Here is a 27,086-nt window from a genome sequence, read left to right as displayed (position 1 = left end):
GCCCCCGAACAGCTGTTTGCCGGCGCTCCGGGCCGCCACACTCCCCCTGCACATCTCCCCCCGTGAGCCGCCAGGGGCAGGGGGCCGGGAGCACCCCCACAAACCCAGCCCTAACTCCTGAACCCCCCCACATTCCCACCCCCACCCTCAGGACCAAATGGAGCTCCCCAGGGAACTGGTCCACACCCCAACCTCCTGCCCCAGCCCTGAGCCCCCTTCCTCACCCTAACTCCCTCCCAGACCCCGCACCCCCAACCCTGAGCCCCCTCCCGAACCCTAACTCCCTCCCAGACACTGCACCCCCCACCCTGAGCCCCCTCCCGCACCCTAATTCCCTCCCAGACCCCGCACCCTCTGCCTGAGCCCCGTCCCACACCCTAACTCCCTCCCAGACCAAACACCCCCAACCCTGAGCCCCCTCCCACATCCTAACTCCCTCCCAGACCCTGCACCCCCCACCCTGAGCCCCCTCCCACACACTAACTCCCTCCCAGACACTGCACCCCCCACCCTGAGACCCCTCCGGCACCCTAACTCCTGGCCACACCCCTCACCCCACATTTTCTCACATTTTTTTACAAAGGGCTCTTATCCGAAGCGCTTTACAATCGTTAGCGAACGGTACACGCAATATTTGGAAAGATCATTACGTGTCCGCCGAGACCCCCAGCGATTTTCAAGTGGTCTGTGGGAAAATAAGTTTGACGACAACAACAGTCAAGGTACCTCCCTTTATTTTCATTCACTTGCTATTACTTACAGGAGGAGGAGGAAGAAAACAAGAATGAGAAATGGGGGCGGGGGGGAGATAAGAGAGAGTGATCTTTTTCCTGGCTGGGTCCCAAGGAGGGGCCCCACTAACTCTAAATCTCCCACTGGGCAGGACCAAGCTTCTGCCCTCACAGCTGCCAGACCCTGGGGCCCCCTGCCATTGGGGGGCCCTGTGCCAGGGCACTCTGTGTTTTACTGGAAATCCACTTCTGGGGAGGTGGATGCCGGGCTGGGCTCCAGGGGGGAGAGGAGTGCGGGGGAGACTGGGATGGGCTTGGGCAGGGGAACCCAGGGCTACCTGCTGACCTGGGCTCTCCTGTCCCCAGAAGAAAGAACATCTCCCGGTAACATCCAGGTCTTCCCGGTGCCCCCATCTCCCGCCGCCCTGTATGTGGCCCAGAGCCCCATGCTCACTTGCCTGGTGGTCAACCTGCCTAGCAACTCCAGCCTCCGGGTGGTCTGGTCCCGGGAGAAGCCAGAGCCCATTAGCCCTGATCGCGTGGACCTCAGTGAGCAGTTCAACGGCACCTTCACCGCCTCCAGCTCCATGCCCATCCTCACCCGCGACTGGGATGCCGGAGAGACCTTCACCTGCAAAGTGGAGCACTCAGAGCTGCCCTCGCCCCTCATCAAATCCATCTCCAAGAAGCCAGGTAGGAGGAGAGCAGGGTCCCTAAGGGGAGAGACTCCCCTATCCCCACCCCCAGCAGGGAGGGATGCTCCTTAAGGGGAAGCCCCGACCCCCAACAACCTGGGATCCCGGCCTTGGGTCCCTTTGCATCCCCATATGAGATGGAGACCATCTTATCCCCCATCCTGCTCTCCAGGACTACCAGCTCCCAGTCCCCAGCCCCTCCAACCTGGAGGAGAGAGGAGATGTTCCTACCCCCACACCCACACACACACACATTCCTTCTCCCCGCGTGGCCCCAGCTGAGTGATGAGCATGGCTACCGTGTCCTCCATCCCCACGCACCGAAGGCAGGCGCTCTGGCCCAGGCATCTACCTCCTGCACCCCCACAACGATGAGCTGAGCAGCTCCGAAGACTCCGTCAGCCTCACCTGCCTGGTGCAGGGCTTCTTTCCCGAGGACATCTCGGTGCAGTGGATGAAGAACTACAAAGCCAACGAGAGTATGGAATACATCACCACCCAGCCCATCAAGGACGGAGCCGGCGACTCCAACTTCTTCCTCTACAGCAAGCTGAAAGTCAGCAAGGCCAGCTGGAACAGCGGGGACACCTACACCTGCATGGTCATCCATGAAGCCCTGCAGATGAAGTTCACCCAACGCAGCGTCAGCAAAGTCTCTGGTAAATGAAGACATCTCCTCCCAGCCCCACTGCTAGTATTGTCCAGTACAACTTCCTGTAAATAATCTCTGTGCCCGCAATGACAACAAGTGAATAAACAGAACGAGTCTGAGCTCACCCCCAGGTCTCCTTGTTGTGGTGTCACTGGGTGAAATCTGCAGGTCGCCCAAGGTGGACGAGGTCCCAGGTTGCAGGCTGGGAGAAGCCAAGATGCTACAAGCCTGGGGATGCCAATTCCCAGATCCTGAATGGGTGGATACATATACACCATGGATGGATGGGTAGATCCATGGGTAAAGGCCATGGAAGGAAGGATTGGTAGATACATGAGTTGATGCCATGGAAGGAAGGATTGGTAGATACATGGGTTGATGCCATGGAAGGAAGGATTGCTAAATACACGGGTTGATGCCATGGAACGAAGGATGGGTTGGTGCCATAGGAAGGAAGGATGGGTAGATACATGGATACAAAAACAACACAGAAGCAGTGATGGAGAGGGGGGTAGATGGACAGTTACACACACACATACTACAGAGCCCATATCCAAGCCCAGGTCAGTTGGAAGGCCCGGTGTTCAGAGAGATGGTTAGATGGATACATACATACTTCAGAGGGAAGCACTAATAGACCAACAGATATCACAGAGAGAAGGAGAAGGAGAAGGAGAGAGAGAGAGAGAGAGAGAGAGCGTGCTTATTATTTGGATTAAAGTAGTACCTCCACCCCCAACTCAGATAGGGCCCTGTTGGGCTGGGTATGGCACAGACACAGTGGGAGACAGTCCCTGTGTCAAAGGGCTCACACCTTACAGAGAAGGAGGGAGACGAAACAGAGACACCAAGAGGGGAAGGGACCTGCCCAAGGTAACGTCCGTTACTGAGCTAGAAACAGAACCCAGGTGTTCTCAGAGTCTCACCCAATCCCACTAGGCTGTGCTGCACTGCGGGAATGGTGGGTGGATGGTTCCCGGGTGCGGTGCCAATGGATAAGTGGATGGGGATGGATGGATGAATTTATGGTGAAGGTAGGAAGGGTATCCGTTCTGAAGGATGAAGGGATGGATAAATGGATGGATAAATAGTGGACTGTGATAGATGGATGGCTAGAGATGGGGATAGGTGGGGACGGATGGATGTATAAATGAACGGATGGGTGGGTGCATATGGTACTGGATCAATACCGATGGGGATGGATGGTGATAGGAAAATGAGAATGGATGGGGATGGACGGATGGGCTGGTAGTGATCGTGAGTGATAGATAGATGAGGATGAATGGATGGGTGAATATGGCAATGGGTGGATGGATGACTGATTGTGTTAATGGAGACATATGCTGATGGATGGCTGGAGATGGATAATATATAAAGGGATGATAAATAAGTAGATGGGGTTGCGTGGATGGATGGAAAACGTGGGGGAGGATGAATGGATGGATGGGTAGGGATGATGATGGAGATGGATGGATGTGGAGGTAGGAGAATGGATGGGTAAGGATCTATATGGATGGATGGAAGATATGGAGGATGGTTAGAGATAAGGATGGATGGAGCGTGGGATGGCTGGGTGGGTAGGTGTATCGGTGGATGGCCAAGCCATCCCTGGCATCTCACCGAGGCGAGATACTCTCTAGGCTATAACCCATGTGTACCCAGAGGGGCACTGGATCAGGATCAGGATTTACCCTACACCCCCGTCCACCACAGAGAGGAGCAGAGGCCCCATGGGAATTTTCCAGACAGTCAGTGTGGGGAAGGTAATTAAAATACCCTGACCCCCACACACACCTCCTCTGCTGGCTAGGAGGCTAAGAGGTCTCCCTCCAACCCTTACCCTCAGTGGCAGCTGGGGAGGGGGAGATAGGACAACATACCGCAAACACCCCACAGGGGGATCAGCTCCTGGGACTCTGTCCCCACAAAGCAGCAGCAGTCGTAGGGCTGCTGGAGCAGGTACTAAGCAGGGACTCACCTAAAGTCTCACTAGCTCTGGTGACATAGGGGGTCCAGGCAGTGGGGTGGGACAGACAATGCAGTTGCCCCATCTCCTAAACAGCCCCTCACTCACACACCTTCCCCCCATGTGTGTATCAGCCCCAAGGCTGGATGGGCGAGCGCAGGACTCAAACCCACCAGTGCCGAGCACAGAGCTCACACCTGCATTAAAGAGTGCGTAGCCTGCAGCGGCAGTGGTAGGGCTGTTATCCTGGGGGCCGTGCAGGGGCACACAGAGTAAGAGAGTGGGAGGGTTGGCTGAGAGAGAGCTCAGTCCAGTGCAGATGGACACACCTGTCACATGGAATGATCCAGGGACCCTCCCACCTGGGCTGTCGTGTTTGTACACACAGAGACACACACAACACAGAGAGAGACAAGCAGATTCATGCATCTGTTCTCCAGACATCTCTAGGGCAGGGGGATCAGTAGGGGGCACCATGCTTCAGGGAGCATCATCTTTCATATCAGAGAGAAACGTTACATCCCATCCTTAAAATACTTGTGGCTCGATTCATAAAAGCGACAGTGTTCAAAATCCCCACAGACGAGGCAACTCCAGGTTGGCAAGAGAGCCCTGTATAAACAGGCCCAGGGGTGGCTGTGTTCCATCTGAAGTGACTCCTGGGTGTTTAGATACATTGGGAGCAGGGTCATAGAGGCACACGGGTGAAATCCATCCTCCTGGTCTTTAGGGAGCTCCCCCACCATGGCAGCATCCCGGCACCTCGCCCACCTCAGAGGGATCCTGAGCCTCCTTTCACAGGCAGAGAAACTAAGGCACAGAGAAATTCAACACGCGGCCAAGCTTCAGTGCCAGGGTGTAGGGCCACGGCCACATGGGACAAGTGAGATGAGACCTGGGAGGCTCTGCATCCTTCATTTCATCATAGCGGGCAGGGGTGGGTGGATGGATGGAGGGGTGCGTCTTGGGATGGTTGGAGGTGTCTAGAGATTGATGGACGGATTGACGGGTGGTTTGCGGTCATGGATGGACGGATGGGGGGGGTGTCTCGGGATGGACTGATGGATGGATGGGGGGTTTGTGGTCATGGATGGATGGGTGGATTGTGGTGATGGATGGATGGATGGAAGTATCTACAGATGGATGGGTGCAGGCATGGATGGATGGATGGTTTGTGGTCATGGATGAATGGAGGGATGAATGGGGATGGGCGGATGGATGGATACATCTAGAGATGGATGAATGGAAGGAGGGGTGTGTCTAGGGATGGAATGATGGATGCTTTGTGGTCAGGGATGGGTGGATGTATCCAGAGATAGATGAGTGGAGGGATGGAAGGATGGAGAGAGAAGGGGATAGGCGGGTTGGTGTTGGACTCACAGTCCGAGCTCTCTCTGTCACAGTGGCTGAGTTGGAGTTGATGTCTCTTTCTCTCCCCCCAACAGAGGTGATCGTGTTAGGTGAGTTTTGCAGCGAGGACGGAGACAAGGAGCTTGACGGACTCTGGTCCACCATCTCGGTCTTCGTCACCCTCTTCCTCTTGAGTGTGTGCTACAGCGCCACCGTGACCCTGTTCAAGGTGAGAGAGAGAGAGAACATAGGAATGAAGCAATGAACGAGTTTAGCACAGTAGAGGGCGTAACAATGCTGCCTCTTGTAACGATGCTGTCTTTGGTGGGACACTTCTGAGAGTATCAATTCAGGACAAATTGCTTAGAGCAAGGCAGTTACAGCCCAAGGCTGGGGTTTCTCCACTTCTAAGGCACACCAAACCAGCCCAGCAGAGAGGACTTTGGTTTTACCGCACTGCCTAACCACAAGTCACACAAGCAATTCCCTTAGACACTCTAGTTTCCCAGTATCACCACCAATGCCACTCCTTATGGGGACAAATGGTTATCAAAACCAATATCCAGTAATTCTAATGATCCCAAAGGACCAAGCCCCAGACCCAGGTCAATATACAAATCAGATCTTACCCCCATTTATACAGTTCTTGGTAATAGCAACACATTCGTTACAAAAATTACCAGTAGCAAGAACAACAAATTCATTGCAAGTGCCCATCTACAATCATTTTTGTCATGCCACACCTTTGGCTCCATACCACTGGGGTTTTGGCATTTTAGGGTTACCCTGTGGCTTCCCTTTGCAAAGTTAAGTTCTCTTTTTCCTCCTTGTCCTGAAGCATCAAACCCTGATTTCTCTTGCTTAACAGAATTCACTGGCTGCTAGGGTGGGCTCTCTGTGCTAACAGCTATGAGCAAGTCTTTCTTCCCCCAGTCCCCAAGGTAATTTGCATCCACACAGACAGGAGCCTGTTCACCAGTTTTCAGATTCTTAACTGCTACCAATTCCAAGGCTGGACTCTGTCTTGAAGAGATACCACACCAATCCAAACAGTCTGAGGGTGAAACTTTGCTTGTCTCTCCCCTGCATCCTCAAGCATTCAACCATAAAATTGTTGGGCTCTAAAACATTAGTAGAATAGAATATCACGGTTGGAAGGGACCTCAGGAGGTCATCTAGTCCAACCCACTGCTCAAAGCAGGACCAGTCCCCAATTTTTGCCCCAGATCCCTAAATGGCCCCCTCAAGGATTGAGCTCACAACCCTGAGTTTAGCAAGCCAATGCTCAAACCACTGAGCTATCCCTCTCTCCTGTAGCCAAATCTGTCCTCAGACACTGAAGCACAGACAGCTCACTTACAGAATCAGCACGGAGACATTCCTCTCTCAGCAACCTCGTCTCCCCAGCAAACTGGTCAAGCACAGCCACTTGCAAAATTGGGGTGGAAGATAACTTTACAGGGTAAATAAAAAGATTTAAAACACAGAGGATTCCCCTCTGACTCTGCTTCTCAGACACAAAACAGGAATAAAATTAACGCTTAGCATAGGGAAAATTTACAAGTTAAAACAAAAAATAATCTAACGCATTTCCTTGCTATTACATACAATTTCTGTAATTTTAGACATATTATTTCAGGATCTTTCTAGGACCTGGGTTACCTGCTCCGTCTCTCTCTTTGTTCTGAGAAGGAACAACAAAGAGAGCACAAACAATCTGAAAGTATCTTCTTTCCCCATTGGTCCTTCTGCTCAGGTGCCAACTAGGTTAATTGCACTGATTAATCCCTCACAGGTAAGCGATTCTGTACCTCTGGCCAGGAGGGATTTTATGTTACTGCACACAGAGGGGTTGGAACCCTTCCCTTTATATTTATGACACAGAGAGTAATGGCAAAGTTCTTGGTGCAGGCTTGTAGCAGTAATGCAGGTTCAAATCCAGTCTCTGGAGTCCATCCACAGCTGGGATGGGTCATTCAGTCCTTTGTTCAGAGCTTCAGTTTGTAGCAAGGTTCCTCCAGAGGTCTGAAGCAGGATCAAAGACAAAATGGAGGGGTTTTCCGGGCCTTTTATATTCTCTGTCCTTTCTTCTTACTGTGGAAAATCACAGCAGCAAGATGGAGTCTGGAGTCACATGGGCAAGTCACATGTCCATGCATGGCTCAGTTTGCAGGCCGATGCCATTGTTTACATGTTAGTTTGAACGTTCCCAGGAAAGCTCAGACGTGGATTGGCATCTCCCAAATTCATTCTCAGTTAAGTGTTTCTTGATTGGCCACTTACGGAGAATAGTCCTTTCCCAAGAAGCTGAGCAAATGCTTGACTGAGGCTACTTAGAATCAAAACACATTGAGATACAAGTCCAAAGCCAATATCCATAACTTCAACTACAAAAATGATACACACACAGGATCATCACAACCAGCAAATCATAACCTTGTCATAGACCCCTCATACAACAACCTTCGTACAACATTTCCTGAAAATATATATCAGTGGTTGCAACAATGATCCATGCGGTCACAGTTCATGTCAATAACATCACAGAGGGCAGCATGGAAGGGAAAGAAAGAACGGAAGAAGGAAAGAGAAAGAAGAATAGGGGAATAAGACAGAGACTGAGTGAATGAGACACAGACATAAAAGCAGGAAGGGATGACACAGACAGACAGACGGACCGAGCAGCTCCCCCAGTGCTGACCCCTCTCACCCCTGCTCTCTCTGCCCCCCTGCAGGTGAAGTGGCTGTTCTCCGCCATGGTGCAGCTGAGGCAGGCGAGTGGCCCCGAGTACAAGAACGTTGTCCAGCGCGTGGTGTAGGGGCCGCTGCCCCCGTCCGCCCGGAGACAAGGGGCCGGGACTCCCGGCTCTATTGGTGACACCACCCTGAGTCCCACAGCTGCCCCCCGCTAGCGCTGTGCCCCTGGGAGACCCCCTGGGGGGAGCGAGGAGCTCACCCCACATGGCCTAATCCGCCCTCAGCCACTGGGGACGCTGCCCTGCTGGGAGCTGGGCTGAGACCAGATAACTCGCTTCATGCAGGGAACCAGCGCCCCTAGCGAGGAAACAACCCGAGTCCCACTTCCCACCCTCCTGAGCCCAACAGCCCCCTGCTCTGGGACTGGATCAAGGCCAGCGCCCCCTAGAGCGGAAAGGCCCCATATCCCCTTCCCCACCCCCTGCGCCAGCCAGCCCCCTGCCCTGGGGCAGGACCATAGCCAGAGTTGTGTCTGTCGTGCTGTATGTTGCATATTTAGCTCTTCATTGGGATTTTTATGGGTGGTGTGTGGGTGTGACTTTTGCTGTCTGCACTGAGTGACAATAAATAAATAAATATACAAATCAGGCTCCATCTCATTCATAACCTCCATCCCCGACTTTCAGGGACCCCTGACACCCGCCAGAGGGTCATGTCGTGTCTGTAGGGGGCGCCTCCCGGCATGGAGAATAAAATGAAGGATGCCCGCTGCACTGGCCCCAATGGGAGATGGGGGCCTAGCTACAAACCCAGAGAGCTGGGACTGAGTGGCACTAAGGGGAGATCTCTGGGGCAGAGAATACCACTGATCAGCCAAGAAAGAAAGAAAGAAAGAAAGAGAGATATGTGCGTGTCTCAGAATGAATGGATGAGTAGATAGACACTGGGGGACTGGGACATACAGTGGGTACCGTTCTCCTTGGTTAAATCCCCCCAAACCACCCTGAAATGCAGCTACCAATTCTTAACTCCTTTTATTTTGGATCAAACACACAATTCCCGTCTAAGTTGCAAGTTAAACGATGGAGCAAATGAGACTGTTCTCCCTCGCCACAGTCCACGTTGACCAGGCCTCAGGACACTACAGCCCTGCACACACAGACACACAAGGAAATCCAGTCCCTGCCGTGGGATGGGGGTGGAGGACTGAGGGGCACGGGGCTGAGCTCAAGCTCCAGCATGGGCTGCCCCACGGGGACGTCCGGGGAAGGACTCTGCCCTCCCTGCTCTGGGTTCTGCGGAGCTCAGACCCTTCAGCGGCCGTTGTCGCGCCCTCTGCCCTGCCGTGGAACATGGTCCCTCCCGGTGTCCGGAGAGGGGGCCGGAGCCCAGCAGGGCTGAAGATGGAGGGAGGGAATGAAGAGGACGAAGCAGTGCTGTCCCCTCCTAGGAGCCCGGAGCCGGGCACTCACCGCACCTGTGGGACACAGAGAGCAGAGGGGTTCAGCCGGTGCCGCTCACGGGCAGCATCCTCGGCTGGGAGAGCAAGGCCAGAAGGGACCCTTGGCACCATCTAGCCTCACCCAGCCACGCCTGCGTCCTGCCAGGATGTCTGGCTTGAGCTGGAGCTCATCTTCCAGACAGAGACACCAGCCTTGTCAAACCGCCTCAGGGAATGGCCACTGCCCAGTGGGTGCCGCACACCAAGTCCCTGGGGAGCCGCAGCTGCCTCCGCCAATTCTCCCTGCTTCTCGTACCAGCCCCATTGCACCGCGGCCCGGCACAGAACCGGCTTCACGGGCACCTCTGGCCCTTTGTGCTTCTGGGCCCGACGACTGATCCTTAGCGATCACGGCTGAGTGCTCATTGATTGACGCTCATGGAGCCTTGCTCTTGGAACATTTCCTCTTGCGTCTTAATTAGGGATCATTCAGTTTTGGTCATTGATCATTAATGCCTGATTATTGACAAGTGATTCTTATCAATTGATAATTATTAGCAGCTTATTGATGCTTGATCCTCAATTCTTTAACATTAATTACTGATCTGGGAGTGTTGATTATTGATAATTCATTGCAGATTAATGCCTATTCAGCATTAAGTATAGATCACTAGGTACTGACCAGGGACAGCCAATCCGTGATTATTGATTTCTCAGTGATAAACGATTGGAATTGATAATAGACTGTTGACTCTCATGTATTGATCACTGCCGCATTAACCTGGATGGCAGCTCGTTAATTAGTGATGACGGGGGGTGGATTATTAATAAGTAATCGTTCCTGATTCTCTCTCATTGATCGTTGGTCACTGTCAGGAATCAGGGCTGGCAGCAGAGCCAGTCCCAGGCAACCTGACGTGCGCACCTGGCCTGGAGCCGGCTGCCTGATTGGCTCCGCCCTGATTGCTTGGCAGAGTCAGCAGCCCGGTTCATGAGCCCAGCACAAGTTAAGCAGCTGCCCAAAGAATTTCCCCAGGGCTGCGATAGCAGCTGTGACTGCTTGTTCCAGCCCGGCTCCTGCCTTCTTCCCGTCTGGGTCCAGCCCCGCTCCTCCCCTCTTCCCGTCTGGGTCCAGCCCGGCTCCTCCCCTCTTCCCGTCTGGGTCCAGCCATGCGCCTAACCCCGGGCTCCAATTCCTGACTGTGGCTCTCGCCCTTGGCTCTGGCCTCTGACAATCACTGACTATGGGTGGTGATGGCGGCTGGCGGCTGGCTGCATGCTGATGGCGTGGGAACAACCTTTTATAGATTTGTAAAATGTTCTAATCTCATTCCCCCGCCCAGGCCACCCCAGTCTTCTCTTCTCCAGTTCTTTCAGTCTTCCCTCACAGCTCATGTTTTCTAGCCCTTGAATGATTTTTGTTGCTCTCCTATGGCCTTTCTCCAAATTTTCCACATCTTTCCTGAAATATGGTCCCCAGAACTGGACACAAGACTCCAGCGGAGGCCGTATCGGTACGGAGTAGAGCAGAAGAATTACTTCTCGTATCTTCCTTACAACACTCCTGCTAATACATCCCAGAATTGGTTTTTTTCCCAGTAGTATTACATTGTTGACTCATATTTAGCTTGTGATCCCCTAGGACCCCCAGGTCCCTTTCGGCAGTACTCCTCCCTAGGCCGTCATTTCCCATTTGTGTGTGTGCAACTCATTGCTCCTTCCTAAGTGGAGTACCTGGCATTGTCCTTATTGAATTTCATCACTGAGTGTGGGTGACTAAGCAGTTCCCGCGGCTGGCGGCTGGCGGCTGGCGGCTGGCTGCATGCTGATGGCGTGGGATCCATTCCTGAGCACGGGTTGTTGCTCTCAGCAGTGACACGGGACCATGAAGGTCGCTGTTGCTCTTACCTTAAGCAGCGTGACGCCGGCGCTGTACAACAGGCTGAGCAGGAAGAGAGCAATGAAGGCAACAGGTGTCCAGAGACCGTCAGATTCCTCCTCTCCTCCTTCAACACAGACGCCTTGGTCCTCCACAAGGCAGTGAGGAGCTGGGATGAGACACATGTGCCGGTTAGAGAGGCCTCTTCGTTAACCCAGGGAGCTGAGCGGGCACAGCGGGGAGCTCCGATCTGTGCTCTTGGCAGGAGATCCCTGTCCAGGGCCAGAGACAGAGGGTCCCTGCCAGCGGAGACCGGGCAGGCTGCAGGTGGAGACCCCCCGTCACAGGCTGCAATTCTCACAGCAGCCTCAGGGATTTCAGCCCCAACTTCCATTAAATTTCACGCCCTTTGGCTCCTTTACACCCCCCAGCCACCCCGAGCATGCGATTCCCCTCCCCAGGCCAGCAACAGAGCTGGGCTGAGACCTGCCAATGCATAGCTCAATGGGGCCATGCACCCCCATCCAACAGCGGCATCTTCCCAGCCAGTGCCAGCTTGAGCCATGCTGGGACCAGTTCTTGGGCAGCAGAGGCACCAATTCCCCCCGATCCCTATTCTGGGGACCTGGGGAATTTACCCACAGAGCTGTTCTGAGACCTCCCTCAACTCGTATCATCCCACAGGCAGTGAGGTCCAATGAACAGGGCACTAGGATGGGACTCAGGACCCCCATGGGTCTATTTCCAGCTCTGTCATTGACTTTGCAGGACCTCAGGCAATTCACCTCCCCTCTCTGTGCCTCAGTTTCCCTTCACATCCTTTCTCTTTTTGGACATTTAGCTCTCCTGGGCAGAGACTATCTCTTACTCTATGTGTGTGCAGCTCCTAGCGCATTGGGGTCCCAAACTCAGTGGAGACCTCTGCACACGACTGTAATACACCTAATAACGGGGCCATCTGATGGGAGCAACTTTTAAGCCACTACCCGCTTGGACTCCATTTCAACCCATGCTCCTAGAAGGGGAAAGATCTGTAGCTCATCACCACATTTGGGCAACACCTGACCAGCCCACCCGCAAGCCCTACAAAAAGGGGGGAAAGGCACGGCCACCCCATCAGCAACACCCTGAGCTGCCCCATATTGTCAGACACTGGAAACAGAAGTGATGGCCCCCAACTGACTTCTCCCTTGGGGCGACTCTGCCACCATCACACAGCAGTGACCTCTGTCCCTGTAGGCAGACGTCTCCATGGCCCATTTCTAATTCCTTCAGCCGTTTATGTTGTTGTGTCATGGAGACTGAGTAAAGACCTCTCCCAACTCATCCCACATGGGATACCACTCAGTCAGAGCCCCTTTCACCCACCACCAGCCTGGGCTCCGCTGGGAACCCGTTCCCAAGAGTTGGAAGGACTCACAGCCCAGCATTCCCTGAGCCTGTCCATGTGTCTTGTCAATGGCACGAACATCGACTGGGAAATGGCCTGGAGCCTCCTCAAATTAGTACACACCTGGGCACTCAAAGGCCTGGCATGAGAGGCCTCAGCTGACTGGATGTACCAGCTGGAATCTTAATTCACTCACCAGTGCACTCTATGGCCCAGGCAGTGGATGGATAATTGACGTGACCTTCCTAGCTCTGAAACCTTGACTGGTGCATTTGTAGATCTTAAGGCAAGAAGGGACCATTACAGTAACAAGCCTGACCTCCTGTATATCACAGGCCAGAGAATCTCACCCAGCTACCCCTCTATGCAGCCCAATGACTTGTCTTTGCTGGGAGCATATTTTCCAGAATGGACCACAGGCTGGATGTACAAATCTCCAGATGGAGACTCCACCTCTACCACTGGAAGTTCGTTCCAATGGTTCCCTTCCAGATTTCGTGCCTGTGATGGGGTGTGCATACCTTCACTGTCCAGGAAAGGGTTAATCCCACCCCAGGGGTGGAGGAAGTCCTGCCCCTCAGGTCAGGCTAAGCGTGCTCCAAATGCTGTGCTGGTAGAAAGAATACCATCTCCTCCATAAACTTACCAAGCTTTGTCTTGAAGCCAGATATGTCTTTTGCCCCCACTGCTTCCCTTGGAAGGCTGTTCCAGAACTTCACTCCTCTGATGCTTAGGAAGCTTCGTCTAATTTCAAGTCTAAACTTCCTGATGGCTAGTTTATATCCATTTGTTCTTGTGTCCACATGGGTACTGAGCTTAAATAATTCCTCTCCCTCCCTGGTATTTATCCCTCTGATATATTTATAGATAGCAATCCTATCTCCTCTCAGCCTTCTTTTGGTTAGGCTAAACAAAATAAGTTCCTTGAGTCTCCTTTCATAAGACAGGTTTTCCATTCCTCCTTTCATCCTAGTAGCCCTTCTCTGTACCTGTTCCAGTTTGAATTCATCCTTCTTAAACATCGGAGACCAGAACTGCACACAGTATTCCAGGTGAGGTCTCACCAGTGCCTTGTATAACGGTACTAACCCCTCCTTATCTCGACTGGAAATACCTCTCCTGATGCATCCCAAGACCGCATTAGCTTTTTTCACGGCCATGTCACATTGGCAGCTCATAGTCATCCTGTGATCAACCAATACTCCAAGGTCCTTCTCCTCCTCCTTTACTTCCAAGTAATGTGTCCCCAGTTTATAACAGAAATTCTTGTTATTAATCCCTAAATGCATAACCTTGCACTTTTCACTATTAAATTTCATACTATTACTATTACTCCAGTTTACAAGGTCATCCAGATCTTCCGGTATGATATCCCGGTCCTTCTTTGTATTGACAATACCTCCCAGCTTTGTGTCATCCCCAAACTTTATTAGCACATTCCCGCTTTTTGTGCCAAGGTCAGTAATAAAAAGATTAAACAAGATTGGTCCCAAAACCGATCCCTGAGGAACTCCACTAGTAACCTCCTTTCAGTCTGACAGTTCACCTTTCATTGTGACCCACTGTAGTCTCCCCTTTAACCAGTTACTTATCGACCTTTCAATTTTCATATTGACCTCCATCTTTTCCAATTTAGCTAATAATTCTCCATGTGGAACCGTATCAAATGCCTTACTGAAATCGAGGTAAATTAGATCCTCTATGTTCCCTTTGTCTAAAAAGTCTGTTACCTTCTCAAAGAAGGAGATCAGGTTGGTTTGCCACGATCTACCTTTTGTAAAGCCATGTTGTATTTTGTCCCATTTACCTTTGACCTCAATGTCCTTAACTACTTTCTCCTTCAACATTTTTTCCAAGACCTTGCATACTACAGATGTCAAACTAACAGATGTCAAACTGTAGTTACCCGGATCGCTCTTTTTCCCTTTCTTAAAAATAGGAACTATGTTAGCAATTCTCCAGTCATACGGTACAACCCCTGAGTTTACAGATTGATTAAAAATTCTTGCTAACGGGCTTGCAATTTCATGTGCCAGTTCCTTTAATATTCTTGGATGAAGATTATCTGGGCTCCCCGATTTAGTCCCATTAAGCTGTTCGAGTTTGGCTTCTACCTCGGATGTGATAATATCTACCTCCATATCCTCATTCTCATTTGTCGTCCTACCATTATCCCTAAGCTCCTCATTAGCCTCGTTAAAGACTGAGGCAAAATATTTGTTTAGATATTGGGCCATGCCTAGATTATCCTTAACCTCCACTCCATCCTCAGTGTTAAGCGGTCCCACTTCTTCTTTCTTTGTTTTCTTCTTATTTATATGGCTTGAGACGGGGCAAGGCCAGGTGGCTATGGAAAAGTAGTGGGAGATAGATAGATTAGCTCCAGGCTAAACAAATCCCTGGTACCAGGATAAGTGAAATGGCAGCTGTTCCAGGTCAATTAAGACACCTGGGGCCAATTAAGAACTTTCCAGAAGGCAGGGAGAAGGCTAGGTTGATTGGGACACCTGAAGCCAATCAGGGGCTGGCTGAAACTAGTTCAAAGCCTCCCAGTCAGTCAGGTGGGGGTGCATGTCAGGAGCTGTGGGAGGAAGTTGCGCTGTTGGAGAGGCTGAGTAGTACACACCATATCAGGCACAAGGAAGGAGGCCCTGAGGTAAGGGTGAAGTGGAGCTTGAGGAAGTGAGGGCTGCTGTGGGGGAAGTAGCCCAGAGAATTGTACATGTCATGTTTCTAAAAGGTCAGCTACCACAGCTGATACTATTAGGGTCCTGGGCTGGAGCCCAGAGTAGACGGTGGGCCCGGGCTCCCCCCCCCCACCGTTGCCCCCTGATTAATCATTGAGACTGGGAGACAACAGAGACTGTGCAAGGAAGGATAACTTCTCCTCACCTCCCTCACTGGCTTATGATGAAAATGGCTCAGTAGACTGTGACCCTTGTCTCTAGAGAGAGAAGGGTTACGGGGAGGGTCACAGTGAGCCTCTGAGGCTAGCGAAATGCACCAGGGAAACACGGGACCCACGGAGGCAAGGACAGAGCTTTGTCACAGGCTATAGAACCTTTTACTATTGCTTTTAATTCCCTTTCCAAGGTCCAACTCTACATGGCTTTTGGCCTTTCTCACTTTATCCCTCCATGCTCTGACCTCAGTAAGGTAGCTTTCCTTGCTGATCCCTCCCATCTTCCACTCCCTGTAGGCTTTCTGCTTTTTCTTAATCACCTCTCTGAGATGCTTGCTCATCCAGCTTGGTCTACAACTCCTGCCTATGAATTTTTTCCCCTTTCTTGGGATGCAGGCTTCCGATAGCTTCTGCAGCTTTGACTTGAAGTAATTCCAGGCCTCCTCTGCCTTTAGAGCCACAAGTTTTTCAGTCCAATCCACTTCCCTAACTAATTTCCTTAATTTTTTAAAGTCAGCCTTTTGGAAATCAAAAACCCTAGTCACAGATCTATTTTTGTTTCTCCTTCCATTTAGTTTGAACTGAATTAGCTCATGATCGCTCAAACCAAGCTTGTCCCCTACAATCATTTCTTCTATGAGGTCCTCACTGCTCACCAAAACCAAATCTAAAATGGCGTCCTCTCTTCTCAGGTCAGCAACTACTTGGTGAAGGAATCCATCAGCTATAGTATCCAGGAAAATCTGAGCCCTATTATTATTACTAGCACTTGTCCTGCAGTCTATATCAGGAAAGATGTGGACAAATTGGAGAAAGTCAGAGAAGAGCAACAAAAATGATGAAAGGTCTAGAAAACACGACCTATGAGGGAAGATTAAAAATTGTGATTGTTGAGGCTGGAAAAGAGAAGGTTGAGAGGGGACATGATAACAGCTTTCAAGAACATAAAAGGTTCTTACAAGGAGGAGGGAGAAAAATTGCTCTCCTTAACCTCATAGGGTAGGACAATTAGCAATGGGCTTAAATTGCAGCAAGAGAGGTGTCGGTTGGACACTAGAAAAAACTTCCTGTCAGGGTGGGTAAGCACTGGAATAAATTGACTAGGGCGGTTGTGGAATCTCCATCATTGGAGATTTTTAAGAGCAGGTGAGACAAACACCTGTCATGGGTGGTCTAGATAATACTTAGTCCTGCCATGAGTGCAGGGGACTGGCCTAGATGAGCGCTCAGGTGAGCCCGTGTCCCACCGCCCTTGCCTCATCCCCTCCGGTGATGGCCCCTGGGTTTGGCCATTTCCACACTGCCCTGCATTTGAGGTCCTCTCTATTCACTCTGGCCGCTAGGCCACACTCCCCTACACTCAAGGGCTGCTAGATTGACTCTAGCCCCAAAAAAACAAAGTCCTGCGCTTCAGGGCTGATATATTGACCATGGGCACTAGGCCACACCACTCTGTGCTCATGGGTGCCCTTTAATAGACTTATCCTCCAAAAAAGAATTAGATAAATTCATGAACCCACTTATATTTTGGGCCATCACAACATCCCCTGACAACTACTTCCACATGTTGACTCTGTTGTGTGAAGAAGTTCTTCCTTGTGTTTGTTTTAAACAAGCTGCCATTTAATTTCATTGGGTGACCCCAGGTTCTTGTATTATGTGAAGGGGAAAATAACACTTCCTGATTTACTTTCTCCACACCCGCCATGATTTTATAGACCTCTATCATATCCCCCTTAGTCATTTCTTTTCTAAGATGAAAAGTCCCAGCCTGTCTAATCTCTCCTCAGACAGAAGCTGTTCCATCCCCATGATCAATGTTGTCCCCTTTCTCTGTACCTTCTCCATTTCTAATACATCTTTCTTGAGATGGGGCGACCAGAATTGCATGCAATATTCAAGCTGTGGGCATACCATGGATTTATACAGTGGCATTAGGAGATTTACTGTCTTAATATCTGTCCCTTTCCTAATGGTTCCTACCATTGTTATCTTTTCTGACTGTCACTCCGTGTTGACTCCAGAACTGAATGCTGTATTCCAGTATCGGTCTCCCTAACCCCGTACACAGAGGTGAAATCACTTCCCCTGCACACTACCTCCATGTCTATACATCCAGGGACAGAGCTGGGAGGAATGAAGGCTCCTAACTCAGTCTCACCCTCCCGCCTAGCTCTCTAAACACATAAAACCAGATTCCTGGGCACTCTGCCTCTAACCTTATGTGGTCAAGTGAGGACGCATCTCCTAAGGGTTCTCACGCCAGAGTGGCTAGGGCTACATTGCGAGACAGGTGCAATAGTTAAGAAACAAGTCTTGGAGATGGGGGATCAGGGCTCTATTCCCACTTCTCCCACTGACCTGCAGTGTGACCAGAGACAAGCCACCTGGGCTGGGGTCTTTAAAGGACTCTGAGGAAATTAGGTGCCAGTGAAGATAAACTCACAATTGCAGTGGGACTTGGGTGTCTTGCTTCTTTATAGCATCCCTATTTTAATCCTTTTGTGCCAAAATATCCCATCCCAGCCTCTGTCTGCTTAGACTATCAGCTCCTTGGTTCCGGGACATTTCCTCTGTGTGTGTTCGAACAGGGCCCATCCAATGGGGCTCTGACCTCAGTCAGGAGATCTAGGAGTTGCAATATCATGAATAATAATGGATGGATAGCAACTCACTGCAGAGGGATGGACAGGTAGAAACATGACAATGCATGAAGATGGATGGATGCAGAGAGGAGATTGCATAATTTTGCATGCATGGACATTGTAGAATCAAAGAGACAGGTATAGAATCATAGGATATCAGGGTTCGAAGGGACCTCAGGAGGTCATCTAGTCCAACCCCCTGCTCAAAGCAGGACCAATCCCCTATTTTTGCCCCAGATCCCTAAGTGGCCCCCTCAAGGATTGAACTCACAACCCTGGGTTTAGCAAGCCAATGCTCAAAATACTGAGCTATCCCTCCCCAGAGCCTAGGATGGGTGGATGGATCCTGTTTGGAAGAATGAATTGATGTAGTCTATACATAAGGAAAGGAGGATGGCTGGAGAGAAAGAAAGAAATAAAGGTGGGGGGATACATCTAGATATTGTGGGAGGAAGCGTGGATGGGTGGATGAGACACAGAGACAGTCTCCGCCAGAAGACACACCCTTCATCACAAACTCTAGCATGCTGCATTTTTATTTGGGCATATTCCACACACAGCCACGCTCTGTACACCAGAGCTCCCACAGCTTTACACACAGGCTAAGAGGAATCCCAGAGCCCACGAGGTTCCCTGGCCATCTCAGATACGCCGTAAGGAGCCCACGCGGCTCTGCTCCTCAGTAGCAGGTGACGTCGGTATCGGACAAGATCACAGAGACATTGACGGCAGTGGGTTTACCGGAGGCTTTGTCCACGCTCCGGTGGATGAAGGTCATGGGCAGACCCTCGTGCCCCACCACGCAGGCGTACGTATCCCCCCGCTCCCATTCAGATGCCAAGACATTGAGCTTGCTGTAGATGAAGTAGCGCTCCTCCTTCCCAGCCTCCCGGACGGGGCCAATGTTGGTGTAGGCTTCCTGGGGCACGGGCCGGTCCTGCTGGGTCCATGTCACCAAGATGGCTCTGGGCCGGAAGCCGGAGGCCAGGCAGGTGATGGTGGCCAATTCCCGGAGAGCCAGCTCCTCAGCGTGAGGAGGGGAGATGTAGACAGAAGGGGCCCGGAGGGAAACCACTGCCATGAGAAACACCAAAGGGTTGATGCGAAGGATTGGGACCCAGGAGTCCTGGCTACCATCCTCCACCCTCATCGCCCTGCTATATCCCACTAGACCCCCCACTCTCCACCCAGACCCATGGATACAATCCAGGAGTTCGGGCCACACTAACCCACCAGATCCAAATACCTTCCCTGAAAAGGGGCTAGAACTCAGGACTCATGGCTTCCAGTCTCCCTATTCTAACCCACGACATCCCACTCCCCTCCCAGAGACAGAAAAAGAACCCAGGAGTCCTGACTCTGTCCCCCTCTGTCTCATAAATTTGCCCGTTTCATCCCAACCACAAATTTGCGACTCCCAGTCCCAAAGACCTCAAGCCGGATCAGAACTAGAGCCCCCTAGAGACAGAAGGTCCCGTGTCCCATTCCCCACATCCTGAGCCAGCCACTCCCCCAAGCCTGCAGCCAGATGGGAGCTGGCGCCCCCTACAGGGGAAAGGCTGAGTTCTTACTGTGACTCTTGCGGATGCTCTTGACAATGGCCGATGGGATGTCTTGGTGCTTCACGGTGCAGGTGAACTCCTCCCCCGCCTGCCACTCCTCCACGAACACCCGAAGGATGCTGGTTGCACTGTAGGTGCCATCTTCCTGCAGCACTGGCTCCCTGGAGACCAAGGCCAACGGGCCCCCACTACCCCGGTTCCAGGAGACCTCCAGGCTGCCGGGGGTTTCCATGCCACTCACCAAACAACTGATGGTGGCGTTCTGCCCTACGTAGAGGTCCTCCAGGGAAGGGGGAAGGAGAGAGACCTCCAGAGGGTGTCGATTACAGTTGCTGACACCTGGTCGGGGGCAGGAGGCAGCGTTGAGGGCTGGGCTGAGCAAATATTTCAACAGGCACGAGGTGGAAACTGAGTGCCTCTCTCTCAGGGGCACAAAGCCCAGGGGCTGTTTGGGAAAGGGGCTGAGGGTCATTGGAGGTGGAAATAGGGCACTGGGTTCCCTGGTAGAAGGGGCGGGACCCTCATCCTATGGAGCAGTGGGGAAAATGGCTGAGATTTTCCAACCAACTGAGAGATTGGGATTCCTGGGTCCCATTATGGTTATTTGGGTCTCTGGGTCCCAGCAGCAAATCTGAAGGTCTCTGGTTTTGTTGGGAGAAAGTTCCATTCAGGAAAACATGGCTGGGAACAGACCAGCCATGGTGGCTCAAATCAGGGTCCTTCTGGCCTGAAATTCATGAGCTTGATGACCCGCCTGAGCTCAGTGCAGTTATCCCCATTTCCCAGAGATGGCAGCTGGAAAACAGGACAAATGACCTGCCCATGGTCATGACTGGCACCCAGATCCTCCTGCTCTAACCACTAGACCCCACACTGCACCCACGGCTCAGGACGGAACTTGTGTTTCCTAAACCCTACCCCCTGCACAGGCAGAAGGGCCATTTATATTGCACACCCATGGTCTGCCGAGGTCCCTCAGGGCATGAGTCCCTCAACTTCCACTGCAAGCCGATGGGGGAGGGGAGACCTCGAATCACTTTAGAAATCTCAGAAGGGAAGCCCAGACTGATGGGAGTCCTGGCACCCAGGGACAATGTCCTCTATTGAATGTTGTGTGAAGGATATGCATGGTGTCACTCATGAGATTAGTTTCTAAAGTGGATGCTGCTGGAGCTGGGATTCCAGATTCATATGGACTCCCAAGCCCCACTGTGGGGCAATGGAGCTGAGGGGTTTCTCTCCTTTGTTTGCATGAATTCGTCAGCTTCTGAATCCTATATGGAATCTGCCCCACCCCAGCTCATCTTTTCCTTGAGAACAGATTTTAATGGGGTGCCTGTCATGGCTGCAGATCCATGAAGACATTCCTCATGTGCCAGCAACAAATTTGAAGAATAAGAAGGGACAATAAGGGCAAAATTGTGAATCTGCCACCGTGGGAATCCGTGTCCAAGTGTGGAGCAAACAACACCCAGGGCGATCCATGGTTAAGAAGAAAAGAACATTTTCAGCGAACCACCTCCCAGCCATGAAAAACCTCTTTGAACTTTCCCCAAGAGCAAGAGCGTCCACTCCAATGTCTTGGCCAAATCACAGCCCAATGAGATTACATTCTGCACCCTCCCTTAAATTCTCTCTTGCAATTAGGACAGTTTTCCTGCACTTCCTTTAGTGGTGATGTGCTCTGTGAGGCTGTGGAATCATCTCCTCCAGGGGTGGGGTGGGATCCCCATTACTTGGGGCATTTCGGACTGGATAATGCCTTGGAAATACAGGGAACTCTCCTGCACTGGAGTGGAGGGGACATTCTCCACCCAGATCAGGTTGCAATAAGTCTTGGTTTCACCAAAGACAGCATCATAATGGAGACAGAAATCCTTCATTGCCACCCCTCCCATGAGGGCTCACATGGAGTCACGCGGTTGTTCATGCCATTGGCTGGACGGGATAAGAACACATGTGAACATCCCCAAATTAATACCTGCCTCTGAGAATCCACTTACCGAGGGACACCTTTTCCACAACCCTCTTGGGCTCTTCCATGGCCGGGTGATGCACCACGCAGGCGTAATTTCCTTCTCTTTGACTTTGCTCAACCTTCAGGACGCTGTAGGCAGAGAAAGTGCCATTTCCTGACACAGGGCCATTGTTGTAACTGGACTTGAGTTCCGGGGAGTTATTCTTCAACCATGACATGCTGATCTCTTCAGGGTAAAAGCCACTAGCTTCGCAGATGAGAGTAAAGGAGACACTGTTCCCAGAGATGTCTTCGTGGTAGGCTCGGGAGACGGTGACTGTGGGCTCCTTCTTACTGATGCCTAAATGAAAAGGAAGAGGGGCAAGAGAAAAATAAGACTTGGTTTGCATGTCTAAGTTACGGACTTAGATCCAGCAGCTATCACTGTGTGAAGGGGCCAGGGAGGGCAGTTGTTCAGAGTATGTGTGAAACTAGACCAGGCAAAACAAAAAGCCAACCATTGAGCATCATCTCCCTTGAAACTCAAAGACTCAAATGGACCATCCCCCAAAGACTCAACTGAACTCCAAAGCCTTCCCCGCAGAATGTACAGTGAACTTCAACCTTAAAAGGCAACAACTTCACATCATTATCTTCATCTTCATCACCATCATCATATTCATTTTCTTCACCTCCCTTGTCTTCATAATTACTTCCTTCCTCTTTATCGTCCTCTTTTTTAGATCAAAATCTTCATCATCATCCTCTTCCTCTTTATCTTCATCATCTTCTTCAGCATTCTAACATTCTTTCTCTTTTTCTCCTTCAGCATCTTCATTTCCTTCTTCATTGTCATCGACATCATCTTCATCATCTCCTTCGAGATCATCATCCTGATCGTTATCCTCATCTTGGTTTTACCGTAATGCAGATGGGCAAGGGACTTTCAGCTAGTCCTGCGTCCCAAACCTGAACCCTCACCCCAAGCCTTGAACCACATTATCTCCTCTTCACCCCAAGTCTCCGCCATGCATCATCATGACATTGGGTCACCAACCCATTTGTTCACTCAGATGGAGCCTCTGCCCTCCTTCAAACGCTCACACAGCAAAATTCAACACAATCGAGATTTTCAAAGGCTGGCTAAGGGACTTGGACACCTTGGGTATTTCAATGGGATTTGGGAACCTAACTCCACTGGACACTCTTAGAGAGTCTCACAAGAAATATCCCTGAAAGGCCGAATGCCAGATAACAAGCACCAGCCTGATTTCCAGAGATAAGAAGTACAAATGCACATCAGACCAGAGTCACAAATAGGACACTAAGTCCCTCACAGGCCACATCCCCGGATCCCAGGGAGCCAAGGGAGTGAAATTCTTAGAGGAGCTGGCATTCAATGATAAGAAGAAAGTGAGTACGGGGAAAACCTCTAAACTGGATATTAATGGTGATCCCCTGAATGAGAGGTTCACAGGGCAAATATTAATTACGGCTGAAATACACCCCTGTGCTGAGGGCCTCGGCTCTGCTAAAGAGTTATTTGGGGGGTTTAACTGGGACTTCAAGGCTTCCTAGGACTTGTGTGGGGTGAGTTTCACCCTCTAATCCCAATTAACAATGACTGGAGTTTGCCTTTCCCTTTGACATGCCAAGGCTACTCACCTGTATTGCTCATGGTTATGTCCTGGATTAGTTCTCCAGAACAGAGTGTGGTCACTTTGCAGGTAAATATGGTGCCTTGTCCCCATTGGGCCAGTAACACAGGGTGAGAACTGACAAGGCTGGTGGTCCCGTTGCTGTTCTTCTTGAGAGTTTCTGTCTTTGCCGCAGAGCTGACTTGCCCATCCACTTTCCATGCGATTCTGCTGGCTGCTAAGTCATAACCCAAAACTAAACAGGTAACATGACCAGAATTTTTGATGACGTCTTCATAGGAGGGTTTGGTTAAGTAGATGGCTGCGTCAAGTGAACTTCTGAGGCAGGCTGAGAAATTCAAAGAGATCTCATTGACCAGCATAAATAATGTGGAAAGGCAGAAAAAGACTATCAAAATCTAATCTAATCTAATCTATCCATCCATCCATCCCCATCAGAACACTGGTAGTATCCATCCCATCCATCCATCCATCCCCCCATTATATCTCTTTCTCTTCCCATCCACCTACAGTATCAATTTCTCTATGGTACTCCTATGTCTCCCATCACACTGGGGTCTAGGTGCAGTCCCACCTACCCTTAGGCAGGGCTGGTTTCTGAGTAACTCTCCACCCCACCTCCCCACCATGCACGGGCGTAGCCCCTCACCCAAGCACTTGCTGGCGTTGTGCATGGAGAGCTCTGTTCCCACTGCTGGGTGGGTCACTTGACAGGTGTAGACGTCCCCCGTCTCCCAGCTCTGCCTGGTGACGGTCATGCGACTCTGCCCCATGTAGGAGCCATCTGTGCCCATTGCAGAGGAAAAGGCCGGGGTGGGGGGGCTCCTCTCCTTTCCATTCACCAGCCATTTCACGTCGGCTTTCCCGGGTCCGAAGCTCAGGAGGAGGCAAACCAGCTCCAGCTGGCTCTCCGTGGTGCTGTCCTCGCAGGTGGGGACCAGGAGGTGAACCTGGGGTGGCATTGCGGAACCACACACTGAGAGCAGAGAGAGGGGAAAACACAGTCCAGTGTCATTCTCCGTAGATCCCCACTCCCCTTCCTGAGAGAGTGCTAACTCTACAGTCCTCCCGGCACTGGCAAAAACCCGACCTTGTTGTGCTGTATTTACACTGTGTACTTTATTCAGCCTCTAGGGATTAACTTCACAGCCACGTAAGGGATTAAAACAAATGGGAACAGGGCCCTTAAATCATTTAGGCAAATATTGAATGCCTCCATGCATTCTTTCCGTACATGCTGCATGGAGTGTGTTCTCCCTGGTAAACAGCAGGGACAAAGCTGGAACTTGAGCTGTGTTTCTTTGAACTTCTTTTCCTCAATTAATGTCCCCCGTTTAAGGGGGACTGTGGTGCTGTAGAGCATGACATGGCATCAGAAGAAAACCTGGGAGAGGACTGACTGTGTCTGACTACTGAAAAAGGGTCAAATCCTCAGCTGATGTAACTCGGCACAGGGCCACTGCCTTCCGTGGAGATCAGTCGATTTACACCCGTTCAAGTTCTGAGCCCAGAATGCCTACGTTTGCTGCTCTGGGGTTGTATCCATTTCAAAAGATGCCCGAGAACAGCCGGAGTGCAAGAATCACACACAGCTCCATGACAAAGAGGTGTAAGCGAGTGCTAGCTTGTAAGGGGGTGTAGCCCCGTTAGGGCCAGTGGTTGCTGGGAATTGGAGTTTCATGGGGCTGCTTGCTGCAGTCTATAGAAGGGAAAGCTTCTGGCTCAGTGCTGAGGAAAGCACCCGAGCGGGAAATCTCTAGATGCGGACCAGGCAGGAGGGCTAAGAACCATGCGGGAAAGGGGACCTAGTGGGAAAGGGGGGGTGCGCTCCCCATCCAGCCGGCTGAACGCTGGGGGGGCCCCGGGTGGCTGGGAGCCTGTGCTCTGAGTTGCACTGGTTTTGCTTTGAGTCCTTGTGTGTGAACAAACCTGGCCTTTGGACTGAAGCAGCAAATGGGCTTTGTTCTACCCCCCCGGTGGGAGGAGTCTGGGTCTGCGTCTGGGTTTGGGTGAGGGTGAGGGAGTAAGGCAGTGAGCCGAAGATTTCCCCTGTACAGAAGGGCAGCATGAGGCTTAGGTGCCATTTCAGACCAGCTGCGTGTCTAAGATTTCCCAAGATGCCTCAGGGATTTACATGCCAAGTGCCCAGGGGAACCGGGTGCCTAAATATTTTAGGCAGGGCTGAAAAACCTCCCCTTTAGTGGAACATAGGTCTCTGCCCAGGGGTGCATTTCACCCTGAGGTTTGCCTCATTCAGGGGTCCATGGAGAGGGGCGCTGGGGGCGGGAGTTCTGCAATGACAAAGCACCAGGGCTCAGTCTGTTCCAACACGGGGCCAAACTTTCCCCACTCTTTCAGGGTGAGATTTTTCCAAAGGCACCTACGGGACATGGATTAAGATTAACTGGCTCCCAGACCCTCTAGACGCTTTGAAAATCTCAGCCTGGCTGCCCCCTCCTCCCCCCGCCGCATGTCTTACATTCCTGAGGGAACTTCCCGGACACTGTCTTTGCTGTGCCTTGGTGCGTCACGTCGCACTGGTAGGGGTCGCCCTGCCGGGAACTGTCAGAGGGGATCAGCAGGCTGCTCTGGGTGTGGAGCCCATTGCTCATCGTCACCTCTGGGAAAGTTTTGACCCCCTTGGTCACTTGGCCAGAATTCCACTTGATGTCCACTGGTGATGGCAAATAGCCAGTTACGAGGCAGGCCAAGCTGGTGTCCGGGGGCGCATTGCCGGTCTTGCTGCAGCAGGGAACCAGGGGGAAGACGGAGGGGGTTGTGGGGGTCGCTGGAAAAAGAAAGAGAATATGAGAGAAACCATCAAAAGGGGGAACTCTGAAAACCAGGCCACTGATCTACCTACATCCGTCCGTCCACCTCCCTCTGTGGCCTGATGGCTGCCTGGCCCAGTGGCCAATTCACTGGGAAAGGAGTCAGGACTCTTAGGTTCTATTCCCAGCTGCTGTGGGACCGTGGGCCTGTCGCAGACCTTCTCTCGCCCTTTAACTTTCCATTGTGAAGTGGTGTCCGAGCGATGGACGAAAAACACGTGAAATGGGATTCTGACCTCGGCTGTTCCAGTGTAAACCTGGAGCAACTCCAGAGGACTAGCTATGGTTTTGTGCAAGTGATGCTGAGAGGAGACTCTGGTCCTTTAGAAGGCAGAAATATTCCCCACACGCCTCACAATGTGAGTCCAGCCCTCCTCAGCTCTCCAGTGTGAAGCGAGCATCAGTACTGTTCTTGAACAGATGGGGAAACTGAGGCCTGGAGAGATGACGTGGCTTCCCCAAGGTGACAGGGGGAGTCTGTGGGAGATCTGGGAACCGAAGCCAGCTCCCTAAGCCCCTTCCTCTGTCTGATGACAAGACCGTTTGTTAAAGCTAGGGAAGAGCCCTCCAGGAGTCATGGATGGATGAGATAACTCAACACGCGCGCTTTCTCCTCCGGTCCTTGCCCTTCTGTGCAAACAGATCTTTCAAACCATACACCTCGGATTCTGGGCTCTCCAATCTGCCTCTCCGGGACACTGACAGGTCCAGGGGAAATTCACTGAGGATG

The 27,086-nt window shown here is 51.5% G+C and overlaps 1 protein-coding gene and 3 gene segments (V, D, J or C); 3 read left to right on the top strand and 1 right to left on the bottom strand.

Annotated features, from left to right (window-relative positions):
- The window catches only part of LOC102932895, a 489,191-nt gene that overhangs the window by 319,189 nt on the left and 142,916 nt on the right, over positions 1-27,086 (top strand).
- The window catches only part of LOC102940154 (immunoglobulin epsilon heavy chain-like), a 1,331,510-nt gene that overhangs the window by 1,195,683 nt on the left and 108,741 nt on the right, over positions 1-27,086 (top strand). The window lies entirely within an intron of this gene.
- Positions 1-27,086, top strand: part of LOC119563587 — a 797,667-nt gene that overhangs the window by 681,872 nt on the left and 88,709 nt on the right.
- Positions 1-27,086, bottom strand: part of LOC119563588 — a 50,562-nt gene that overhangs the window by 21,096 nt on the left and 2,380 nt on the right. The window contains 5 exon segments of the C gene segment in view: positions 19,090-19,422; positions 19,920-20,249; positions 21,914-22,228; positions 24,175-24,501; positions 26,005-26,313. Of these exon segments, the coding sequence occupies positions 19,090-19,422; positions 19,920-20,249; positions 21,914-22,228; positions 24,175-24,501; positions 26,005-26,313 (1,614 nt within the window).

This window comes from Chelonia mydas, chromosome 13 (assembly GCF_015237465.2).
Source record: "Chelonia mydas isolate rCheMyd1 chromosome 13, rCheMyd1.pri.v2, whole genome shotgun sequence".
Classification (NCBI taxonomy): Eukaryota; Metazoa; Chordata; order Testudines; family Cheloniidae; genus Chelonia; species Chelonia mydas.
Note: the sequence above shows the minus strand (reverse complement) of the source record. Positions and strands in the feature narration are given on the sequence as shown.